Source organism: Chiloscyllium plagiosum, unplaced genomic scaffold, assembly GCF_037043375.1.
Source record: "Chiloscyllium plagiosum isolate Xiang-an unplaced genomic scaffold, Cpla_swu_hap1 HiC_scaffold_12, whole genome shotgun sequence".
NCBI classification, from domain to species: domain Eukaryota; kingdom Metazoa; phylum Chordata; class Chondrichthyes; order Orectolobiformes; family Hemiscylliidae; genus Chiloscyllium; species Chiloscyllium plagiosum.
In genome coordinates this window covers 35,757,660-35,777,463 of record NW_028270150.1, presented here as the reverse complement: position 1 = coordinate 35,777,463, position 19,804 = coordinate 35,757,660, and the positions used below count along the sequence as shown (strand labels likewise).

The 19,804-nt window shown below is 41.2% G+C and overlaps 1 protein-coding gene and 1 non-coding gene across 12 annotated transcripts in view; one reads left to right on the top strand and one right to left on the bottom strand.

Moving 5' to 3' along the window:
* Positions 1 to 8,897: 8,897 nt before the first annotated feature.
* The window catches only part of cmss1 (cms1 ribosomal small subunit homolog), a 397,195-nt gene continuing 386,288 nt past the window's right edge, over positions 8,898 to 19,804 (bottom strand). For all 11 annotated transcript variants that reach the window (XM_087992620.1, XM_087992624.1, XM_087992623.1 and 8 more), the window contains 2 exons: positions 14,361 to 14,449; positions 8,898 to 9,115 (listed from right to left, as the gene is read on the bottom strand). In XM_087992620.1, coding sequence (XP_087848746.1) covers positions 9,032 to 9,115; positions 14,361 to 14,449 — 173 coding nt within the window. In that variant the 3' untranslated portion in view covers positions 8,898 to 9,031. The remainder of the gene's footprint in view (positions 9,116 to 14,360; positions 14,450 to 19,804) is intronic.
* Positions 9,962 to 10,033, top strand: trnag-ucc (transfer RNA glycine (anticodon UCC)). The gene has a single exon. It is a non-coding gene; the product is annotated as a tRNA-Gly (tRNA).

Below are 19,804 nucleotides of genomic sequence, written 5' to 3'. Positions count from 1 at the left end.
AGTTTGCATATTCTCCCTGTGTCTGTGTGGGTTTCCTCCTGGTGCTCCGGTTTCCTCCCACAATACAAAGATGTGCAGATCAGGTGAGTTGGCCATGCTAAATTGCCCATAGTGTTAGGCGCATTACTCAGAGGGAAATGGGTCTCGGTGGGTTACTCTTCGGAGGGTCGGTGTGGACTGGTTGGGCCGAAGGGCCTGTTTCCACACTGCAGGGAATCTAATCTAATCTGCAAAAGTTGGTGAGGGTCCATATGCAATGTCCTAAGCTGCCTGAGGAAGAAGAGGCATTGTTGTGCTTTCTTAATTGTCACATCCACGTGGGAGGTCCAGGAGAGACTGGTGGTTATCATTACTCCTAGGAACATGATGCTCTCGACCTGTTCCACTTCAGTTCTGTTGATATAGATAGGGGCATGTCCTCCTTTCTCTGTAAAGTCAATGATCAGTTCTGAGACCACTAAACTGCTATCCCAGTCTTTCTCCACACCCATAACACTTTTTTTTGTGTCTGTCTGTGCTTGTCTGCATCAGTCTGTATGTGTACTTAGGAGACATTTTATAAGGGGGTTACAGTTTTAACTGGTGGAGCTCATAATTGTTTATCTGTAGCTAGAATAGACTTTGTAATACTTGTTAAGTACAGAAATTTGATCCATGCTTTCTGTCAACCTGGATCTAAAAGACAGGTTAATTGGGGAACTTTGAGTATTTTTCTTGATTTCCAGTGTGCTAGCCCAATGTGATATGACAAGGGAAACTCCAGTATCCATTGATAAAAGGGAATGGGCAAAACTGCTAGTCTCATATTCTGAGGCTGCTGGGATACATCGCCAAGGGGTGGGGTGATACCTTTTCTTGTCATCACGATATGCAAATTTGGTTGATATTCTAGCCAAAGATTCACTAATACATTGGAGGTGGGCTCCTCAGACTGCACTGAGCATTGGTACTTCATTTAAGATGAAACTTTGGAAGACTCTGTGCCGGCATATATTGACAGGAGCTTTACGTTTACTCTTTTGCCTGTGATATCAACCATTTCCGTTTCTCAACCCATCTGCTGCCTAACCTCTGATGCAGATTGTTAGCTATTCCAGATTATTAATTCCCAAAGTCTCCTTCCTGGCCTCTCATTTTCCAACCTCTGTAAGCTTGAGCTTAACATTTTGCTGAAAATGTGTTGCTGGAAAAGCGCAGCAGGTCAGGCAGCATCCAAGGAACAGGAGAATCGACGTTTCAGGCATAAGCCCTTCTTCAGGCTTATGCCCGAAACTTCGATTCTCCTGTTCCTTGGATGCTGTCTGACCTGCTGCGCTTTTCCAGCAACACATTTTCAGCTCTGATCTCCAGCATCTGCAGTCCTCACTTTCTCCTTAAAAGTTTGCTTCCTTGTAGCTGCCTCACACTGTAGTTAGTTCAGATCTACCTTTTGTAAATGTACCTGAACAGGATTTATTAAATATCACTATGTGCAAGGGATGATAAAGGAGGACATCGTCAGGAACAAAACAGATTCAGGTTTCAGTTCCAAGTGATCTCATATCACTTTGAAATAACTCTTTACAAACAGTACCATGCTCAGTCGCTATTCTTATAATATAGTTAACATTACTCTACAAACAGCTCAATTTGAACATTTTCATCCATGGGCTGGATCTTTATGTTTTCCTTAAATGAGGAAGGCAGAATAAAAAGCAATGGGGAGCTGATGGCCTTATGGTATTGTCACTGGACTAGTAATCCAGAGACCCAACCAATACTCTGGGGACTGGGTTCGAATCCTATCATAGCAGATAGAATTAAGATTGACCACAAATCTGTTGTAGATTGTTGAAAAAACATAAGGCCCTTTAGGGAAGGAAATTACCATCTTTACCTGGCCTGGACTATAAGTGACTCCAGACCCACATCAATGTGATTCACTCTTAATGCTCCCCTGGGCAATAAATACTGGCCAGCCAGCAATGTCTACGCACCACTAGTGAATGAAATAAGTGATCGGCTTGCTCCTGCTTCTTCTCAGCTTATCATAACAAGTTGGAAGGTGGCCAATTAATCACAAGTTTAGGTTGGACATCATGTAGCTAAAAGGGTAGAAGGCAGACAGGGAGTCAGTCATGGGTACAATTTAAAGGCAGCCCGATCTTTTCCAATGCCTCATTAAGTGCACTATCAAAAAAAGTCTATATGATGGATCTTTTTAACAAGCCCAACAGCTTGTTTTTTCATTATTCTTTCTTTCATGGTATCTGGGAGTAATGCTGATATTTAGGTTCCATCCCTAATGGGTATAAATTGATGATAAAAAAACTGGAGGGCAACCATGTGATTTACATGCCTGCTTGCCGTGCATGGTATTTGAGGTGGGCGTGAGGACATTGCATTGCAGCTCAGTCTCATCATGCTATATTTTAGTGTGTTGTGGTCTAACTGATCTGAGGTCATAAAATCCTGGCCACATGTTCAAATCCTGCCATTACCTTTCCTCTTCTTATCTCTGTAATCTCCTTCAATCCATGATCTTCTGAGACCCCATCAAATTGGGTCTCTTGTCACTGGAGCACCGTGAAGGGATCTTGCCGCTTTTGAGACTCAACACTGAGTTCAACAACTTCAGAACATAATCTCTGTTCTCCAAAGTTGATTATAAACCCCCAGCCATGACTTGTTACTTATACTTCCAACAGACTGGAGTCATATCCACACCCATCATTTACATCTCTTTTACATCTCAATCTCTCCTTTACTGTCATCTGTATTACCTCTGTCTTTTGCTCTGGACACCTTCACCATTTATTCCACTTACTCCTTCTCCCCCTCCTCCTCCCCCTCTGTCAACTGCAGGAAAGCCCTACCTTTAGTTCCCTTCAGTTCTCAAAAAGTCTTATCGGCCTTAAAACATTAACTCTGTTTTTCTCTCCACAGATGTTGCTAGTCCCTCCAGATTATAAACAGGGGCAGACAGAGTTAATTTGAAAAAAAGTAATAAGTTAATAGTTTTGCAGCATATACCTACAATTTTCCATGCAGTTTGAATTTAATGATACAAGGACAACATTTGGATGCGATTTCAAAGTCTTCTCACAGACCACTGAAGCTCTCACAGAACAATCAATAAACAATACATAACTCAATTAACACAGATATCAATTTATCAGTTCAATGTAAAATGTTCTCATATAAAATATTTACTTCTGCTTAAAAGTTAGATATGGATCCTCTCTACCAAACTCACACACCACTTGTTAGTAGCTGACAGAATTGAAAATTAATTCTGAAGGATGTTTCAGGTTAAATAGGGACATTGATAAGCTGCAGAGTTGGGCTGAGAAGTGGCAAATGGAGTTTCATGTGGAAACATGTGAGGTGATTCACTTTGGAAGGACCAACAGCAATAAAGAATACTGGGCTAATTGTAAGATTCTTCATAGTGTAGAGGAACAGAGAGATCTTGGTGTCTGTGTACATAGATCCCTGAAAATTGCCACCCAGGTTGATAGGGTTGTTAGGAAGGCATATGGTGTGTTAGCTTTTATTGATAGAAGGATTGAGTTTCGGAGCCACGAGGTCATGCTACAGTTGTACAAAACTCTGGTGCGGCTACACTTAGAGCATTGCGTACAGTTCTGGTCACCGTATCATAGGAAGGATGTGGAAGCTTTGGAAAGGGTTCAGAGGAGATTTAGTAGGATGTTGCCTAGTATGGAGGGATGGTCTTATGAAGAAAGGCTGAGGGACTTGAGGCTCTTTTAGTTAGAGAGAAGGAGGTTGAGAGGTGATTTAATTGAGACATAAAAGATAATCAGAGGTTTAGATAGGGTGAAATGAGACCCTCTTTCCTCAGATGAGGCTAGCACGAGGGGACATATCTTTAAGTTGAGGGGTGATAGACATAGGACATATGTCAGAGGTAGAGTCTTTACTCAGTAGTAGTAGCAGTGTGGAATGCACCGGCTGCAACAGTAGTAGAATCACCAACTTCAAGGGAATTTAAATGGTCATTGGAAAAACATATGGATGACAATGAAATGGCGTAGGATAGATGGGCTTCAGATCGGCTTCACAGGTTGGCGCAACATTGAGGGCTAAAGGGCCTGTACTGCGCTGTAACGTTCTATGTTCTAATAGAGAAACCATCATTTGTTTCTTTGTCAATGGCAATTATCAGCAAATATATGCCTGTTTTTTGAGTGCTGCCAATTACAATTAATTCCCAGAACCTCAATTTGGTAAGACGTCATTTGCACACTTGTACCTTGTGATAAACAAATTGGTAATTGGGCCATTTTCATGAAAAAAAGTCATTAATATTATATACTGCTTAAATGCATGCAATAAAGAGAACATCTTAGAAAATTAGACCTTGGAGAATTGCTTTAGTAGTAATGTTATTCCAGTTGTATTACAACGAGCAAAATAAAAAACCTTTTTACTTTATGTCCTCCTCTTCCGAGTCCCCACACTGGTGCAATAAAAAGCAAACTATTGCTAATGCTAGAAATCTGATGTAAGAACTGAAAATGTTATAAATGATCAGGTCAGGCAGCATCTGTGGACATAGGAAGGCAGGGTTAATATTTCTGTTTGATTATCATTTGGCAGAACTGAAAGATGTTACAGATAAACAGCTTATAAGGAATTAACAGAGCCAGGGATCAGAAGCGAAGATGGAAAAATTGTCCTGTCATTGGGTGAAGGTCAGAAGATGATTAAATGATAATGGCAATGACGCTTTAAAATGACAAAGAGGCAAATTAAAATAACAGCTGTCTGCTTCTTCTCACACCTCCCTTTCCTCTCCAGTCTTTGAAGTGGTTACACCTCCTACGTCTGTGCTGCTGTCCTGAACAATTCCGTTGAATCTCTGCAGAAACATTATCGCCCTTCACAAAGCAAAAAAGAGCTGAACCAAAGTCACAATTTAAGTCACCCATAATTATAATCATGCAGCATCTCTCCCGGTCATCTTCAGATTCTTTGACAGAGTCTTTCTTCTTCTAGGGATTTTTGAAAAGATTTATAGCTCAGGTTGAGGTTCTGGATATAAGTTTGTTCACTGACCTGGAAGGCTGGTTTCTTTCTTAGTCTTCTAGGAGAAAGTGAGGACTGCAGATGCTGGAGATCAGAGCTGTAAATGTGATTCCTGAAGAAGGGCTCATGCCCGAAAAGTTGATTCTCCTGCTCCTTGGATGCTGCCTGACTTGCTGCGCTTTTCCAGCAACACATTTTCAGCTTCTTTCTTAGTCTCTTCTCTTCTTTGTGTAACTCAGAATCACGGCAATTGATTGGTTTCACATTACTTGATGCATTGTAACCATAACATTTCCAAGTAAATGCTTCGCTTCCTGTCCCTGCACTTCCTCCCCCACAGGTACTATCCTTGGCTGCCTCTTGATCCTCATATGCATCCTGGCCTTGTTGATGTTGAACACAGAGACAGGGCCAACTTTCTAAAGTATGTTAATACCAACCACCTTCATCTTTCTTGACTATTTATTATCTCTGCCCTGCTAACTTGGCAACTGATGTGACTGTCCCAGTACAATTTTGAATTCTGTGATATATAACTTAATAATTTGATTATCCAAGCAATTACCCACAGTAATATGAGAAATTAGCATAGATGCTTCTAATAAATAAGTTCTACAATACCTTTTCACATTTTTAGAACACAGATGATCATAAAGCTATTGGGAATTGTACCAGCCCTTGCAGAAATTAATGAAAACGTATTTGTCAGGATACATGTTCCAAATGGCAAATCATATTACTTCAGAATGTTGGAAGGTTGCAGATATAGTTATAAAATATACCTGTGAAGTTGAGAACATTAGAACATCTGGAAGTAAATATGTGCAATTTGGTAAATCATGCTGGCTCAACCAAAAGCAATGGGTACAATCTTGCCACCTCATTTCTTTTTAATGCAGTAGCTGGGGTCATTTCCAAGCCCCAACTCCTGTGGTTTTTGAGGCCTGCCTGCCTTGGCAATCTTACAATTAAAAAGCTATCTCTAGAAGCTCCATCCAGTTAGGGATGATGTAGTAGAGAATCATAGAATCCCTACAGTGTGGAAACAGGCCCTATGGCCCAACAAGTCCACACTGACCCTTCGAAGAGTAATCCACCCAGACCCATTCCCCCTACCCTGTATTTACCTCTGACTAATGTACCTAACCTACACATAACCTACCTAGCCTCAGAGCGCGAGGGAAGTCTCACAGTGCCAGGGAACCGGGTTCGATTCCCGCTTCGGGTGACTGTGTGGAGTTTGCACATTCTCCCCATGTCTGGGTGGATTTCCTCTGAGTGCTTTGGTTTCCTCCCACAATCCAAAGATGTGCAGGCCAGGCCCCAGGTGAATTGGCCATGCTCAATTGCCCATAGTATTAGATACATTAGTCAGGGGTAAGCATAGGTTAGGGGAATGGGTCTGGATGGGTTACTCTTCGGAGACTTGTTGGGCCGAAGGGCCTGTTTCCATACTGTAGGGAATCTAATCTAATCTACATCCTTGAAAACTATGGGCAATTTAGCATGGCCATTTCACCTAAACTGCACATCTTTGGACTGTGGGAGGAAACTGAAGCACCTGGAGGAAACCCACGCTGAGACGGGGAGAATGTGCAAGCTCCACACAGACAGTCGCCCGAGGCTGAAATCAAACCCAGGTCCCTGGGACTGTGAGGCAGCAGTGCTAACCATTGAGTCACTGTATAGAGGAGCAGTGAGAATACCTGGGGCAGTCAGTAACTTTACCAGGAGAGGTGGGCACTGCTGCTGTTGATGGATGACTGTGAAAACAACTCAATAGAGGCATCCTCTGAATGGTTCAAAGACAAACTGCCCCAAAAGATGATCTGTTATTATGTCCTTTTGACCTTAATCGATAGTAACATGGTTTTAATTCAGTAATCAAAGCATGATTGATAGCCATACTTAAAACATGTTCTCTTTGAACTAATCACTATGGAAAGAACAATGGCACAGTTGGAGTCGAGTTGGATGTATCAGATAAAGGTGAGTGTCTTGCAAAAGGCAAAGAGCAGGAATATCCTTGTAGGGGCATTTGTGGATAATGAAAGTGTGTTGTTTATTTATGGATGAATAATCAAATAATTGTAAACCAATCAAATGGGCTAAAAATTACTTTCATCCAATATGACACAAGTCTGGACTTAAAAGACTATAAAGAAGGACTTCAACAGAGAGCAAGATGACCATGGTACACCAGACTGAGTGAGAGACAGCATCAAATTGTTCAGAACCCTAGAGACTGAAGTTCAACTGATCTGATTGTATGCCTTTGTTAAATATCACATTTTGTACTCATAACAAAATATTTTAATGAAACATTTGAGCCTGTTTCAACTCACCTGTACCCAGAGTGATCAGTCATAAATATGCCTTTAAACTGGATTTAAGTTGGAATGTACAGGCTGTTGGGCAACCCTGGTTCTGGAAGGCAGGACAGGAGAATTAAAGATCTCACTGGTACCTCTGTTCTGTCAGCAGCATCTGCCAAACTTCAACCTAACCAGGGGACGTGCCTGACCCTGATAATATTCTAATAGCGTTGTCGATTTGCACCTTTATCCACATAATATCCCAGCTCTCATGTGCCTGCCCACTCACGTAATCTATCTAAATTTAATTTGAACCTTCCCTGCATTCTCCTCATCACTTACATTCTCACCTAGTTTTGTATCATCAGCAAACTTGGAAATATTAAAATTGGACCCCACATCTAAATCATCGATCTAGATGTGAACAACTGTGGCCCAATGCACTGATTCTTATGGTTTCTCTTGGAGACATCATTGTTTTCTTACTGTCTCCTGTCAATTTAGCAATTCTCAATCCACACTGGTATGTTACTCCAGTTACATATGCTTTAAATTTGTTCACTAACTTGTTGTGTGAGACATTTTCAAATGCCTTCTGAAAATCCAAATACATTATTGGTTCTGTCTTACTTATTTTGTAAGTTATATTCCCAAACAAATTCCAACAAGTTTGTCGAACATTTGTTCATTCAGCATCCTTCTACTGAATTTTATTTCATATTCACTTTTGGTTATTTGGATGATGGTAAAGTTGCTTAATGGTTAACATATCTAGAGATTTTCCATAACTCAATATAATTCTCTTTCAGTGTCCTCTTTAGTGTAAAGGTAAACTCAGATTCTTATATATTTTGATGTGGCTCAGGTGCTGGACTTTTGGAATCTTACTTTTCTTTATCATTTCTAAAATATGCTGGCCAGAACTAAACACATGTTCCAGGTGAGGTTATATCAGTTCCCCCTTTGAGCTCAACCTCACAGCCTGTATTTCATGTTACATACAATTTAAATTACTTTTTGCCTTCATTATTGGTGATGTCCAATGAGCTCTCCAACAATACCTTCAAAATTGTAATTCTGCGGTTTATTGTGACTACTAACAAATATCTCAATGTCTTTATTTCAGTCTCATTCCTTTGCAGTTGTGGACACTGAATTCCAAGTATCATTTCTCAGCATAGTTTTGTACTGTCTCTAGATCCTTTTACAACTGAACAACCTGTCTCCTGACCCTTGGATTCACTGACAACTTTTGATAGTTTTGAATACATTCAAACTTCTTTGAACATTCATTGGAGACTATCATATGACCATGCTGCATCAGTTAAGCCAAGAAAAATGGTTCTGGATAACATTGACAATTGCAGTTGAAATGGCATTTTTCAAATACTTTTTGAATCTTGTAAATTTTGATTTAACTTGTTTTCATGTATGCATTTCACTTGCGATGTGAACATTGAAAAAATAGTCTGGTTCACTAGTTGTATTCACACAATCTCACAAATAAAGACAAATACATTGTTATAATATAGAAAGACAATAACATCAGAAAGCTATTAAGCATGTTATGCATTTTATTAAATTCAGGAATAAGCATGCAACTTATAATAACAAAATATCCTGTCTGCTTTCACAAAGGAGGGAACCAACAAATAGGGTTGATTTTTGGCATGGAATAACTGGTCTTAAAAGAGACCCAGTTTTACAGATCCACTTTTACAGGCAGGTATGATACTTGTTTCCAGTAGCTTCAATGTTTCCTGTTTCACCTACAAGATATAGCATATGATTTAGCTCAGAATTGCATGGAGTATTAATTTCTAATCTTATATAAAATGATCAGTCTAGTGCAGAGCTCACGTATCAAAAAGAAACAATGGTCAGGTCTAATTTTGCAATTCAAATTGCACAAATATATTTTTATCTATATGAATAGAATGTATAGTTTATAATGCCTACAGATGATTGACCTAAATAATCTAAATATATAATACCTACTCTGGAGAATAGGCACATCGCTAAGAGTGTTATGTCAGGCTTTGAAATCTAATCCAGATTCTCCTGAGCAGTTTATTATGTGTCAGAAAGTTGACGAGCAATGTTATGACTCAGCAAACAAATGACTGTTTTTTAGCTTCATAAAAAAAATCTTCTCAGGCAGATGGCTGCCCACTCCCCTCACAAGTATCTCTACCCCACCATCATAACCACACATACACAAACCACTATCCATTTCAAACCTACTGATGGTAAGGTAATGTCTAGGATTCCAAGTCAAGTGTTTTGTCATGTAACCAATTCTGTTCAATTGAATGGGACTGTGATTTATCAAGTTGGAAGAGATTTCCAGCTTCACCTCCTGGGTGGCAGTCTGGCAGATCAGGTTGCCCGCACCTTATAGAAATTCCCTTACAAGATCATCTGCAGTAAAATACTTGAAAATTAATTTGGTCATTTATTGGTAGCATGTTAGCAAAATAGGCAAAATTCTTCTTGTAACAAATCTTGGACATCTCAATTTAGCTTCATTTGCCATAGATCTGCCATGGTGGCTCAGTGGTTAGTGCCAGGGACCGAGGTTCAATTCCACCCCTGGGCAACTGTTTAAAAGCAGCGCGATGGTAGTGTAGTGGTGAGCATAGCTGCCTTCCAAGCAGTTGACCTAGGTTCGATTCCCGGCCATCGCAGTGTTGTGGTTTCCAAACGGACTTTGAGAGGAAAGGTCTCGAGCATGTGTGTTGCATTCTATGGTGAAACGGATCTGTCAGGTTGCTTGCGGCATGGTGGCTCAGTGGTTAGCACTGCTGCCTCATAGCGCCAGGGACCTGGGTTCAATTCCCACCTTGGGCAACTGTCTGTATGGAGTTTGCGTGGCTTTCCTCCGGTTGCCCTGGTTTCCTCCCACATTCCAAAGATGTGCAGGTTAGGTGAAATGGCCATGCCAAATTGCCCGTAGTACTAGGTGCATTAGTCAGGGGACTGGGTGGGTTGCTCTTCGGATGGTCAGTGTGGACTTGTTGGGCCGAAGGGCCTGTTTCCATACTGTAGGGAATCTAATCTTAAAAAAAAAGGTGCAGAAATCTCAACTTTAAAAAGGGCGACATGGTGGCTCTGTGGTTAGCACTGCAGCCTCACAGCACCAGGGTCCCAGGTTCAATTCCAGCCTCGGGTGACTGTCTGTGTGGAGTTTGCACATTCTCCCCGTGTCTGCGCGGTTTCTTCGGTTTCCTCCCACAGTCACAAAGATGTGCAGGTCAGGTGAATTGGCCATGCTAAATTGTCCATAGTACTAGGTGCGTTTGTCAGAGGGAAATGGGATGGGGTGGGTTACTCTTCGGAGGGTCGGTGTGGACTGGTTGGGCCAAAAGGCCTGTTTCCACACTGTAGGGAATCTAATCTAATCTATATATTCATCAGTCACATTCAAATATAAAACAAATCATGATTTGGGACATCATGAACTTGTTGTGCTTGGTGTATAATTATTTATTCAGCAGTAAATCATCCCAGATGCTGAATTATGTTTAATTATACTTATGATTATGATATGAATAATTTTTTCAAATAAATTACCGAATGAGATCTAATTCATCTGTTATCCATCCAGGGTGATATTGAATATGATACTTAAATTCTATCGAAAGCCATTAAACAACGTACGTAGAAACACAGCATTGTACAGCACAGAAACAGACCCTTCGGTCCAGCTCACTCATGCTGATCAGATATCCTAAATTAGTGAGTTTTTGGCTCATCTCTCTAAACCGTCCTATTCATACACCCATCCAGATGCCTTTTAAATGTTGTAATTGTACCAGCCTCCACCATTTCCTCTGGCAGCTCTTTCCATACATGCACCATCCTCTGCGTAAAAAACATTGCCCTTTTGGTCCCTTTTAAACTATTCCTCTCTCACCTTAAATTTATGCCCTCTAATTGTGAACTCCCCAACCCTGGGATGAAGACTTTATCTATTCACCCTATCCATGCCCTTCATGATTTTATAAACCTCTATAAAGTAACAACTCAGCCTCCAATGCTCCAAGAAAAATAGACCTAGCCTGTTCATCTTCTCCTGATAGCTCAAACCCTCCAACCCCAGCAACATCCTTGTAAATATTTGCTGCACCCTTTCAAGTTTAACAACATCTTTCCTATAGCAGGGAGACCAAAATTGAATGGAGTATTCCAAAAGTGGCCTAACAAATGTCCAGTACAGTTGCAACATGACACCCCAACCCCTATACTCAATGTACTGACCATTAAAGTCTACTTGTGATTCCACCTTAAAGAATTTGAACCTGTACCTCAAGGTTTCTTTGCTTGACCCCATTCCCCAGGGCTCTATATTAAGTGTATAGATTCTGCCCTGATTTGCCTTTCCAAACTGCAATACCTCACACTTATCTAAATTAAACTTCATCTGCCACTCCCTGTTTCATCTAATCAAGGTCCTGTTGTACTCTGAGATAGCCTTCTTCACTGTCAATTATATGACCAATTTCCATGTCATCTGCAAATTTACTAATGACTTTTCTTTTTTTTTAGATTAGATTACTCACAGTGTAGAAACAGGCCCTTCAGCCCAACAAGTCCACACCGACCCGCCGAAGCGCAACCCACCCATACCCCTACATTTACCCCTTACCTAACTCTACAGGCAATTTAGCATGGCCAATTCACCTAACCTGCACATCTTTGGACTGTGGGAGGAAACCGGAGCACCCGGAGGAAACCCACGCAGACACGGGGAGAACGTGCAAACTCCACACAGTCAGTCGCCTGAGGCGGGAATTGAACCCGGGTCTCCGGTGCTGTGAGGCAGCAGTGCTAACCACTGTGCCACCGTACCGCCCATTATATTCACATCTAACTCATTTATATAAATTACAAAAAGCAGTGGACCCAACACCGATCCTTGAGGCACACCTCTGGTAACAGGTCTCCAGTCTGAAAAACAACTCTTACCACCATCCTGTTTTAGCCAATTTTGTATCCAAATGGCTAGCTTCCCTCTGGATTCTATGTGATTTAACCTTGACAATCAGCCTACCATGCAGAACCTTGTCAAATGCCTTGATGAAGTCCATATAACCAACGTCCAGCACTCGGCCTTCATCAATCCTCTGTCACTTCTTTAAAAAAACTCAATCAAATCAGTGAGACATGATCTCCAACACACACAGCTATGTTGAGTATCCCTAATTAGTCCTTGCCTTTCCAAATACTTGCAAATATTGTCCCTCAGAATCCCCTCCAACAGCTTACTCACTACTGACATCAGGTTCACCGGTCTGTAGTTCCCAGACTTTTTCTTACCACCTTTCCTAAATAATAGCACCACATTTGCACTTCCAGCTCCTCATCTACGGCTATCAATGATACAAATATTTCAGCAAGGGGCCCAGCAATCATTTCCCTAGCTTCCGTCAAAGTTCTAGGATACACTTGATCAGCTCCTGGGCATTTATACATCATTGTGTATTTTAAGACATTCAGCACTCCTCTTCTGTAATATGGGTACTTTTCAAGATGTGACTCTAGCTTCTTTATTTTTCTCCGTAGTAAATAATGACACAAAATATTTGTTTAGTATTTCACCCAACTCCTGTGGTTCCATACATAGGCTGCCTTGCTAATCTTTAAGGGTCCTATTCTCATCCTGGTTGCTCTTTTGTCCTTAATGCATTGTAGAATCCCTTTGGATTCTCCTTAACCCTATTTGCCAAAGCTTTCTTATGTCCCCTTTTTGCCCTCTTGGTGTCCCTCTTGAGTATACTCCTACTGCCCTTAAACCCCTGAAGGGATTCACTCGATCCCAGCTGTTTATACCTACTACATGTCTCCTTTTTTTTTGATCACAACCTCAGTTTCTCTCGTCATCAGCATTCCACACACCTACCAGTCATGCCCTTCACACGAACAGGAACATATTGTCTCTGGACTCTCACTATCTCATTTTTGAAGGTCTCCCACTTTGCAAGTAAAGGAATATTTGTAATAAGTCTCTCCCAATCAACTTTTGAAAATTCTTGCCTAATACCATCAAAAAATGGCCTTACTCCAATTTAAAACTTTAACTTTAAGATCAGGTCTATCCTTTTCCATTACTACTGTAAAACTAAAAGAAATATGATCAGTGGTCCCAAAGTGCTCTCCTACTGACACTTCAGTCACTTGCCCTGCGTCATCTCCCAAGAGATGGTCAGGTTTTGCTCCTTCTCTAGTAGGTACATCCACATACTGGATTAGAAAATTTTCTTATATACACTTAAATTCCTCTCCATCCAAGCTCTTAACACTATGGCAGTCCCAGTCTGTGTTTGAAAAGTTAAAATCCCCTACCATTACCACCCTATCATTCTTACTGATATCTGAGATCTCCTTACAAATTTGCTCTGAATTTTCCACTGACTACTGGGGGGCCTTTAGTGCAATCCCAGTAAGGTGATCATCCTTTTCATATTTCTTAGTTCCACTGGAATAACTTCACTGGACATATTCCTAGGAATATTCCCAATCGTAAACATCACTCCCCCTCTTGTCCCCATTTTTATCCTTCCTACACCCTGGAACATCAAGCTGCCAGCCCTGCCCATTCCTGAGCCACGTTTTTGTAAAACCTATGACATTCCAATCCCATGTTCCCAACCATGTCTTGAGTTTTATCGTCTTACCTGTCAGGGCTTGTAAATTGAAATAAATGCAATTTAATTGATCAATCTTACCTCGTTCTCTGTCTTGCTCTTATCTCCCTTGACTATTTGACTCGCTCCTCTTTTAAACTGTACCAGCCTCAGACTTTTCTCATTATTTCTCTGCGTTCTCCCCTTATTAGTTTAAAGCCTCCAAAATTCCTCTAGCAAATCTGCCCACCACGAGATTGGTCACATTCCAATTCAGGTGCAACCTGAACTTTTTACACAGGTCACTTCTACCCTATTGAAAACAGGTATTTTATTCACAGATACATAATCATGCCTATTTACGGGTAGCTTAGTAAATTATAAATACCTCTGGAATATCCATTAATCTTCTAAACTTCTGATCACGCCAATTCCAATCAAGGATTACATACTTCAGAGACTGTACACTGAGTCCATCTGGAAAACAGGAACGAGTTAAAATTTACAATCATTAGCCATGATAGTCAACACTTCAAAATTCAACTGCTAGTTATAAGTAATCCTGAGAGTAAATTAGTCTTAATATAATTGTCCCTTCTATAAATTTCATGTCTCTTACATCATAACTGGGAACAGCTGGTCTGGAACTCACTATTTCTATTTATAAAGTGACTGCAGTGGAACATTGTAATGTAATGACAGGAGGAGTGAAGTACTTAAGGGGCAAGATTTTGAAGGAGGTGGTGGGAAGGTAGAATTTAAATCCATTTTATCACTATATTTTCAATCCATGGAGGCAGGGTCAGGCTCGTCTCATGCAGAGTTGGCCACAGAGATGGACAATAGCAAAGGCAGTCTCGTTAGAAGACCCACCTTAAGTCTCCAGAATGCTAGCCCAGGTATGTTGATACTGTTGCCAGGTGACCTAATTGTGAATACTTGGCTGAGCTCCAACAGCCACAACTGACCAGCTCAGGAGAGGAGCTGTTTATAAAACATGAAGGAAAGTGTCTGGTTAGAAAGCTGGAGGAAAAATGTCAAATTTATTGAGCCACATCATAATGAGTTTATTGTTTCTTTGATGCACTTTTTCAATGTGTGAATGCATACTTGGATATCTTAAAAAGTATGAAGTGGATTAAATATTCTATTATTGATATGGATGACTCTGTCCGATAAAAACACATGGGTTGCAAAGAGTCGTTTGACACAGAGCAGACAACAGACGTATGATAAAAGTTACAGCTCATGGAATAAACAAGACGATAGCAACATGGATACATAATTGGCTGATGGGTACAAACAAGGATTAATGGTTAACAGATGTATGTTTGGCTGAAGGAAGGTCAGCAGTGGCGATATTCTGGAGTTGGCTTTAGGCTCCTTACTTTTCCTGAATTATATTAATAATCCAGATTTGGGCATACAGGGGACAATTTCCAAGTCTGCTAATGGTGCAAAACTTGGAAGCATTGAAAACTGTGAGGAGGTCAGTGGGCTAAAGTGACAAAAGACATTGACAAGTTGGTGGAGTGGGCAGATGAGTGGCAGATAAAGCTCAATGTGGACAAGTGTGAAGTGATATTTTTGGGAGAAAGGACTTGAAGATATGGTATAAAATAAAGGGCAGTACTTCAAAGGGTGAGCAGGAACAGAGATCTGCTACATATATATCTATAATTTATTCATTCATGGAATTGTAGCTAAAACAGCATATATTGACCACCCCTAATTCCCCAGAGAGCATTAGATTCAACCACATTACTAAGAGTCTGAAGTCACGTTTCGGCCAAACCAGGTAAATATGGGAGAGTTCCTTCCCTAAAGGACATCAGTAAACCAGATGGGTTTTTACAACAACCATCAGTGGTTACATGGTTACGATTAAGCTACCTGGATTTTATTTTGAAAAACTGATACTTCACCCAAGGTCATGATTTGGAGATGCTGATGTTGGACTGGGGTGTACAAAGTTAAAAATCACACAACACCGGGTTATAGTCCAACAGGCTTAATTGGAAGCACACTAGCTTTTGGAGCGACGCTCCTTCATCAGGTGATTGTGGAGGGCTCGATCGTAACATAGAATTTATAGCAAAAATTTGCAGTGTGATGTAACTGAAATTATACATTGAAAAATTGATTGTCTGTTAAGCCTTTCACCCCCACCCCAGACAGACACACACACACAGACAGACAAAGATCCATGTGCACACATATATTTTGTGGGGTGAATTTGTACTTGCAGGGTCACATTGTACTTTGCTCAAAAACTGCATATGTTCATGTAGAACTCTGAGCTCATTAACTGCGTGAATTTATGTAAAACTCTGTTATCTCACTTTTTAGATTAGAATCAATCTAAACATTAGGTCATAGACAGAGAACACAGGGGGCTAACACCTTCAACATATTGTCTAGCTATCACCATTGTTAACAGCTAACCCGAGAATGCAACTTTAAAAAAAGGGTTTTGTGATTTACACATGAAAGAAATGAAACTATCACTGTATTCTAACAGATGAAAGGCTTAACAGACAATCAATTTTTCAATGTATAATTTCAGTTACATCACACTGCAAATTTTTGCTATAAATTCTGTGTTACGATCGAGCCCTCCACAATCACCTGATGAAGAAGCGTTGCTCCGAAAGCTAGTGTGCTTCCAATTAAGCCTGTTGGACTATAACCTGGTGTTGTGTGATTTTTAACTTTGTACACCCAAGGTGTGTGTGTGTGTGTGTGTGTGTGTGTGGGGGGGGGGGGGGGGGGGGGGGGGGGGAGGGGGGTCAGTTACTAAATAAGACACATATACATTATAGTCACTCAAAGTGGTAGAACAAGTAATTATTAACAGCAGCTGAGAAAGCAGCAGGATCCTACCCTTGGTAATGGGGCACATAGTACAGGAGCAAGAAGGTTATGCTGTTCATATAAGACACTGGTCAGACCTAAGCTGGAGCATTGTGCATTGTTAGGAAAGACATGAACGCATTGAACAGAGTGCAGTACAGAACCAGGAGAGTGGTCCCAGCAATGAGAAACTTCAATTATGAAGATAAACTGGAGAGGTTGGGACTGTTTCCATTGTAAAGAAGGATGAGAGGTGGTTTGGAAGAAATTTTCAAATTCAAGATGGCCTGAACAGAGTAGATAGAGAGAAACTGTTGAATAAAAGCAAACTACTACAGATGCTGGAAATGCAAGAGAATGGCACCATGTCATAATGCCCATTTAGACAGCCAGTGCAGACACAACGAGCCAAACAGCCTTCCTCTACATTATAATGATTCTCTGATAAGGTTCTAAGAGCAGCAGTTTTTTTTCCCAAAGGAGGGTATTCTTTTTATGAACACTTTGAAGCAACTGCCACTATTATTATATGGCTTATTGGTTCTCTTCACACTACATACTTAATGAAAGTCCATGAAGATGCAGGGTGTGGAGAGGTTGCATGGGAGTAATGGGAGGGGCATGGGGATATGAGGGGTCATGGGGACATGGGTAAATGTATCTGTCAGCAGGTTCCTGAATTGAGACTGTTTCACAAGATGATCAGGCTGGATGGGATCTGCAGGGCATAGACTCACTCTCCTCACACCTATCATGTACCAGCACAAATTGCCAAAGACGAAAATGGGAATAGGAATGGCAGTGAGAATCTCAGAAATGGGTCCAGCCCATAACTTTTAAAGACATACAATGTTAGCCTAGCTCTGCAAAAACCTGCAAATATCTGCTTCCAGACTTGTTCTAATCAACAGACTTGTTACAAGGAATGAATGAGAAGTAAGAGAACCAGCACATAAATTTGGAGTTTGGAGAATTTTACATACATCTGTTTCCCTTTTAAAATAAATTCTATCGTAGGTTGTGAGTATAATGACAACAACACTGTTTATGCTGAATTCAAAATGAAAAATAAAACATATAATTTAAGGTATAATTATATAGTGATAGACCAGACAGTTTTGACAGACTGAAATATAGACATGACTTAATTTTGCCTTTCAGCCAGTATATACTTCAATTCTGTCTGGCACAACACCCAAGGATAAGCTTTAATTTTAAATTTAAGATGTGCAAAAATAGCTACAAGGAGTATAGATTAAACTGTGGTTGTGTCAATATTTCTTCACCTGAATAAGAGACACAACAATGCAAACCTGAAGGAAAAAATATGGAAGACGTGAAATTTAACTCTGTAAACTTTGACGGAGTTACTCTCCAGTTCCAAACACCCCAGTTCCAATGGCACTACTCACCCTCAAATTGACCTGGTACATTAAAACGACAAATGCTGGAGATCGCAGCTGGTCAGGCAACATCCATGGAGAGAGTGGAAGCTAATGTTTCGAGTCGAAATGACTCTTCATCAGAGCTGGTGAAGTGTGGAGGGACAGCAGTTACACTACAGCTCACAGGGGTGAGGGTGGGTGGTAGGGGTGTAGGGTGCAGATGGAGAATAGATATTCATAGTTTACATTAAGTGATCAGAATATGAGAATGACAGAACAATGGTGTGTCTCCTGCCAGACTGGAAGGACAGTAAGTGGAATGGGGGAGGGGAGGACATGATAACAAGGTAAAAGAAAGAAAAGAAATGGTTCATAATTTAAATGTGTTGAACTCAACATTACATCCAGAAGACTGAAAAGTGCCTAGTCTGAAGATGAGATGTTGTTCCTCCAGTTTGCGCTGTGTTTCACTGGAACACTGCAGCATGCCATGGATAGACGCAGCATGCACATGGATGATGATGGGATAGTTTAGGGGGACGAGCTGAGAATAGTTCACAGGTCAGCGCAACATCGAAGGCCGAAGGGCCTGTTCTGTGCTGTATTGTTCCATGTTCTATGTTCTATGCGAGCAGGACGCTGTGTTAAAATGACTGGCTGCAGGAAGGTCAGGGTCCTGCTTGCGCACAGACCGAAGGTGTTCTGCAAAGCGGTCACCCAGTCTGCATTTGGTTTCTCCAATATAGAGTAGGCCACATTTGGTGCTGTGAATACAATGCACCAAGATTGGTGGAGGTACCGACTCTTGGTACTCTGTGGCCTATTCTATTATTCAAGAAACCTTACATTGAGAGCCGGAGTGGAGCAGGGACAGCTGTTGGACTGGACTGACTGTGGACTGGTGCAGGTGGTCAGTGGCTTATGAGGCTGGTCAGACCACATGTGGAAGCCCCTGTGCTGAGCTACTGCAATGTAATGTTTATCTGTAATTTGTTTATCTGACTGTAACGTTTATCCTCTTAACTATGTCTTACTTCTAACGTAGGAGAAAGTGAAGACTGCAGATTCTGGAGATCAGAGTCAAAAGGTGTGGTGCTGAAAAACGGACAGCAGGTAAGGGAGCATCCGAGGAGCAGGAGAGACAATGTTTCAAGCATAAGCTCCAAGAGGGCTGAGAGATAAATGGAAGGGGATGAGGCTGGGGGAAGGTAGGTGGGAATGCGATAGGTAGATGAAGGTGTGTGGGTGATGGTGATAGGTCAGAGTGGAGGGTGAAACGGATAGGTGTGAAGGAAAATGGACAGATAGGACAGTTCAAGAGGATGGAGCCGAGTTGGAGGGTTGGATCTGGGGATAAGGTGAGGGGAAGGGAGATGAGGAAACTGCTGACATTCACATTGATGCCGTGTAGTTGGAGAGTCCCAAGGTGGAAGATGAGACGTTTTTCCTCCAGGTGTCGGGGGCTAGCATCTGGCGGTGGAGGAGGCCCAGGTCCTGCATGTCCTTGGCAGAGTGGGAACTGCCCCTCCCACTCAATGTTAAATGTACGCAAAGTAATAATTGATTAACCCTGAATAACCTGAAGGCATACAAA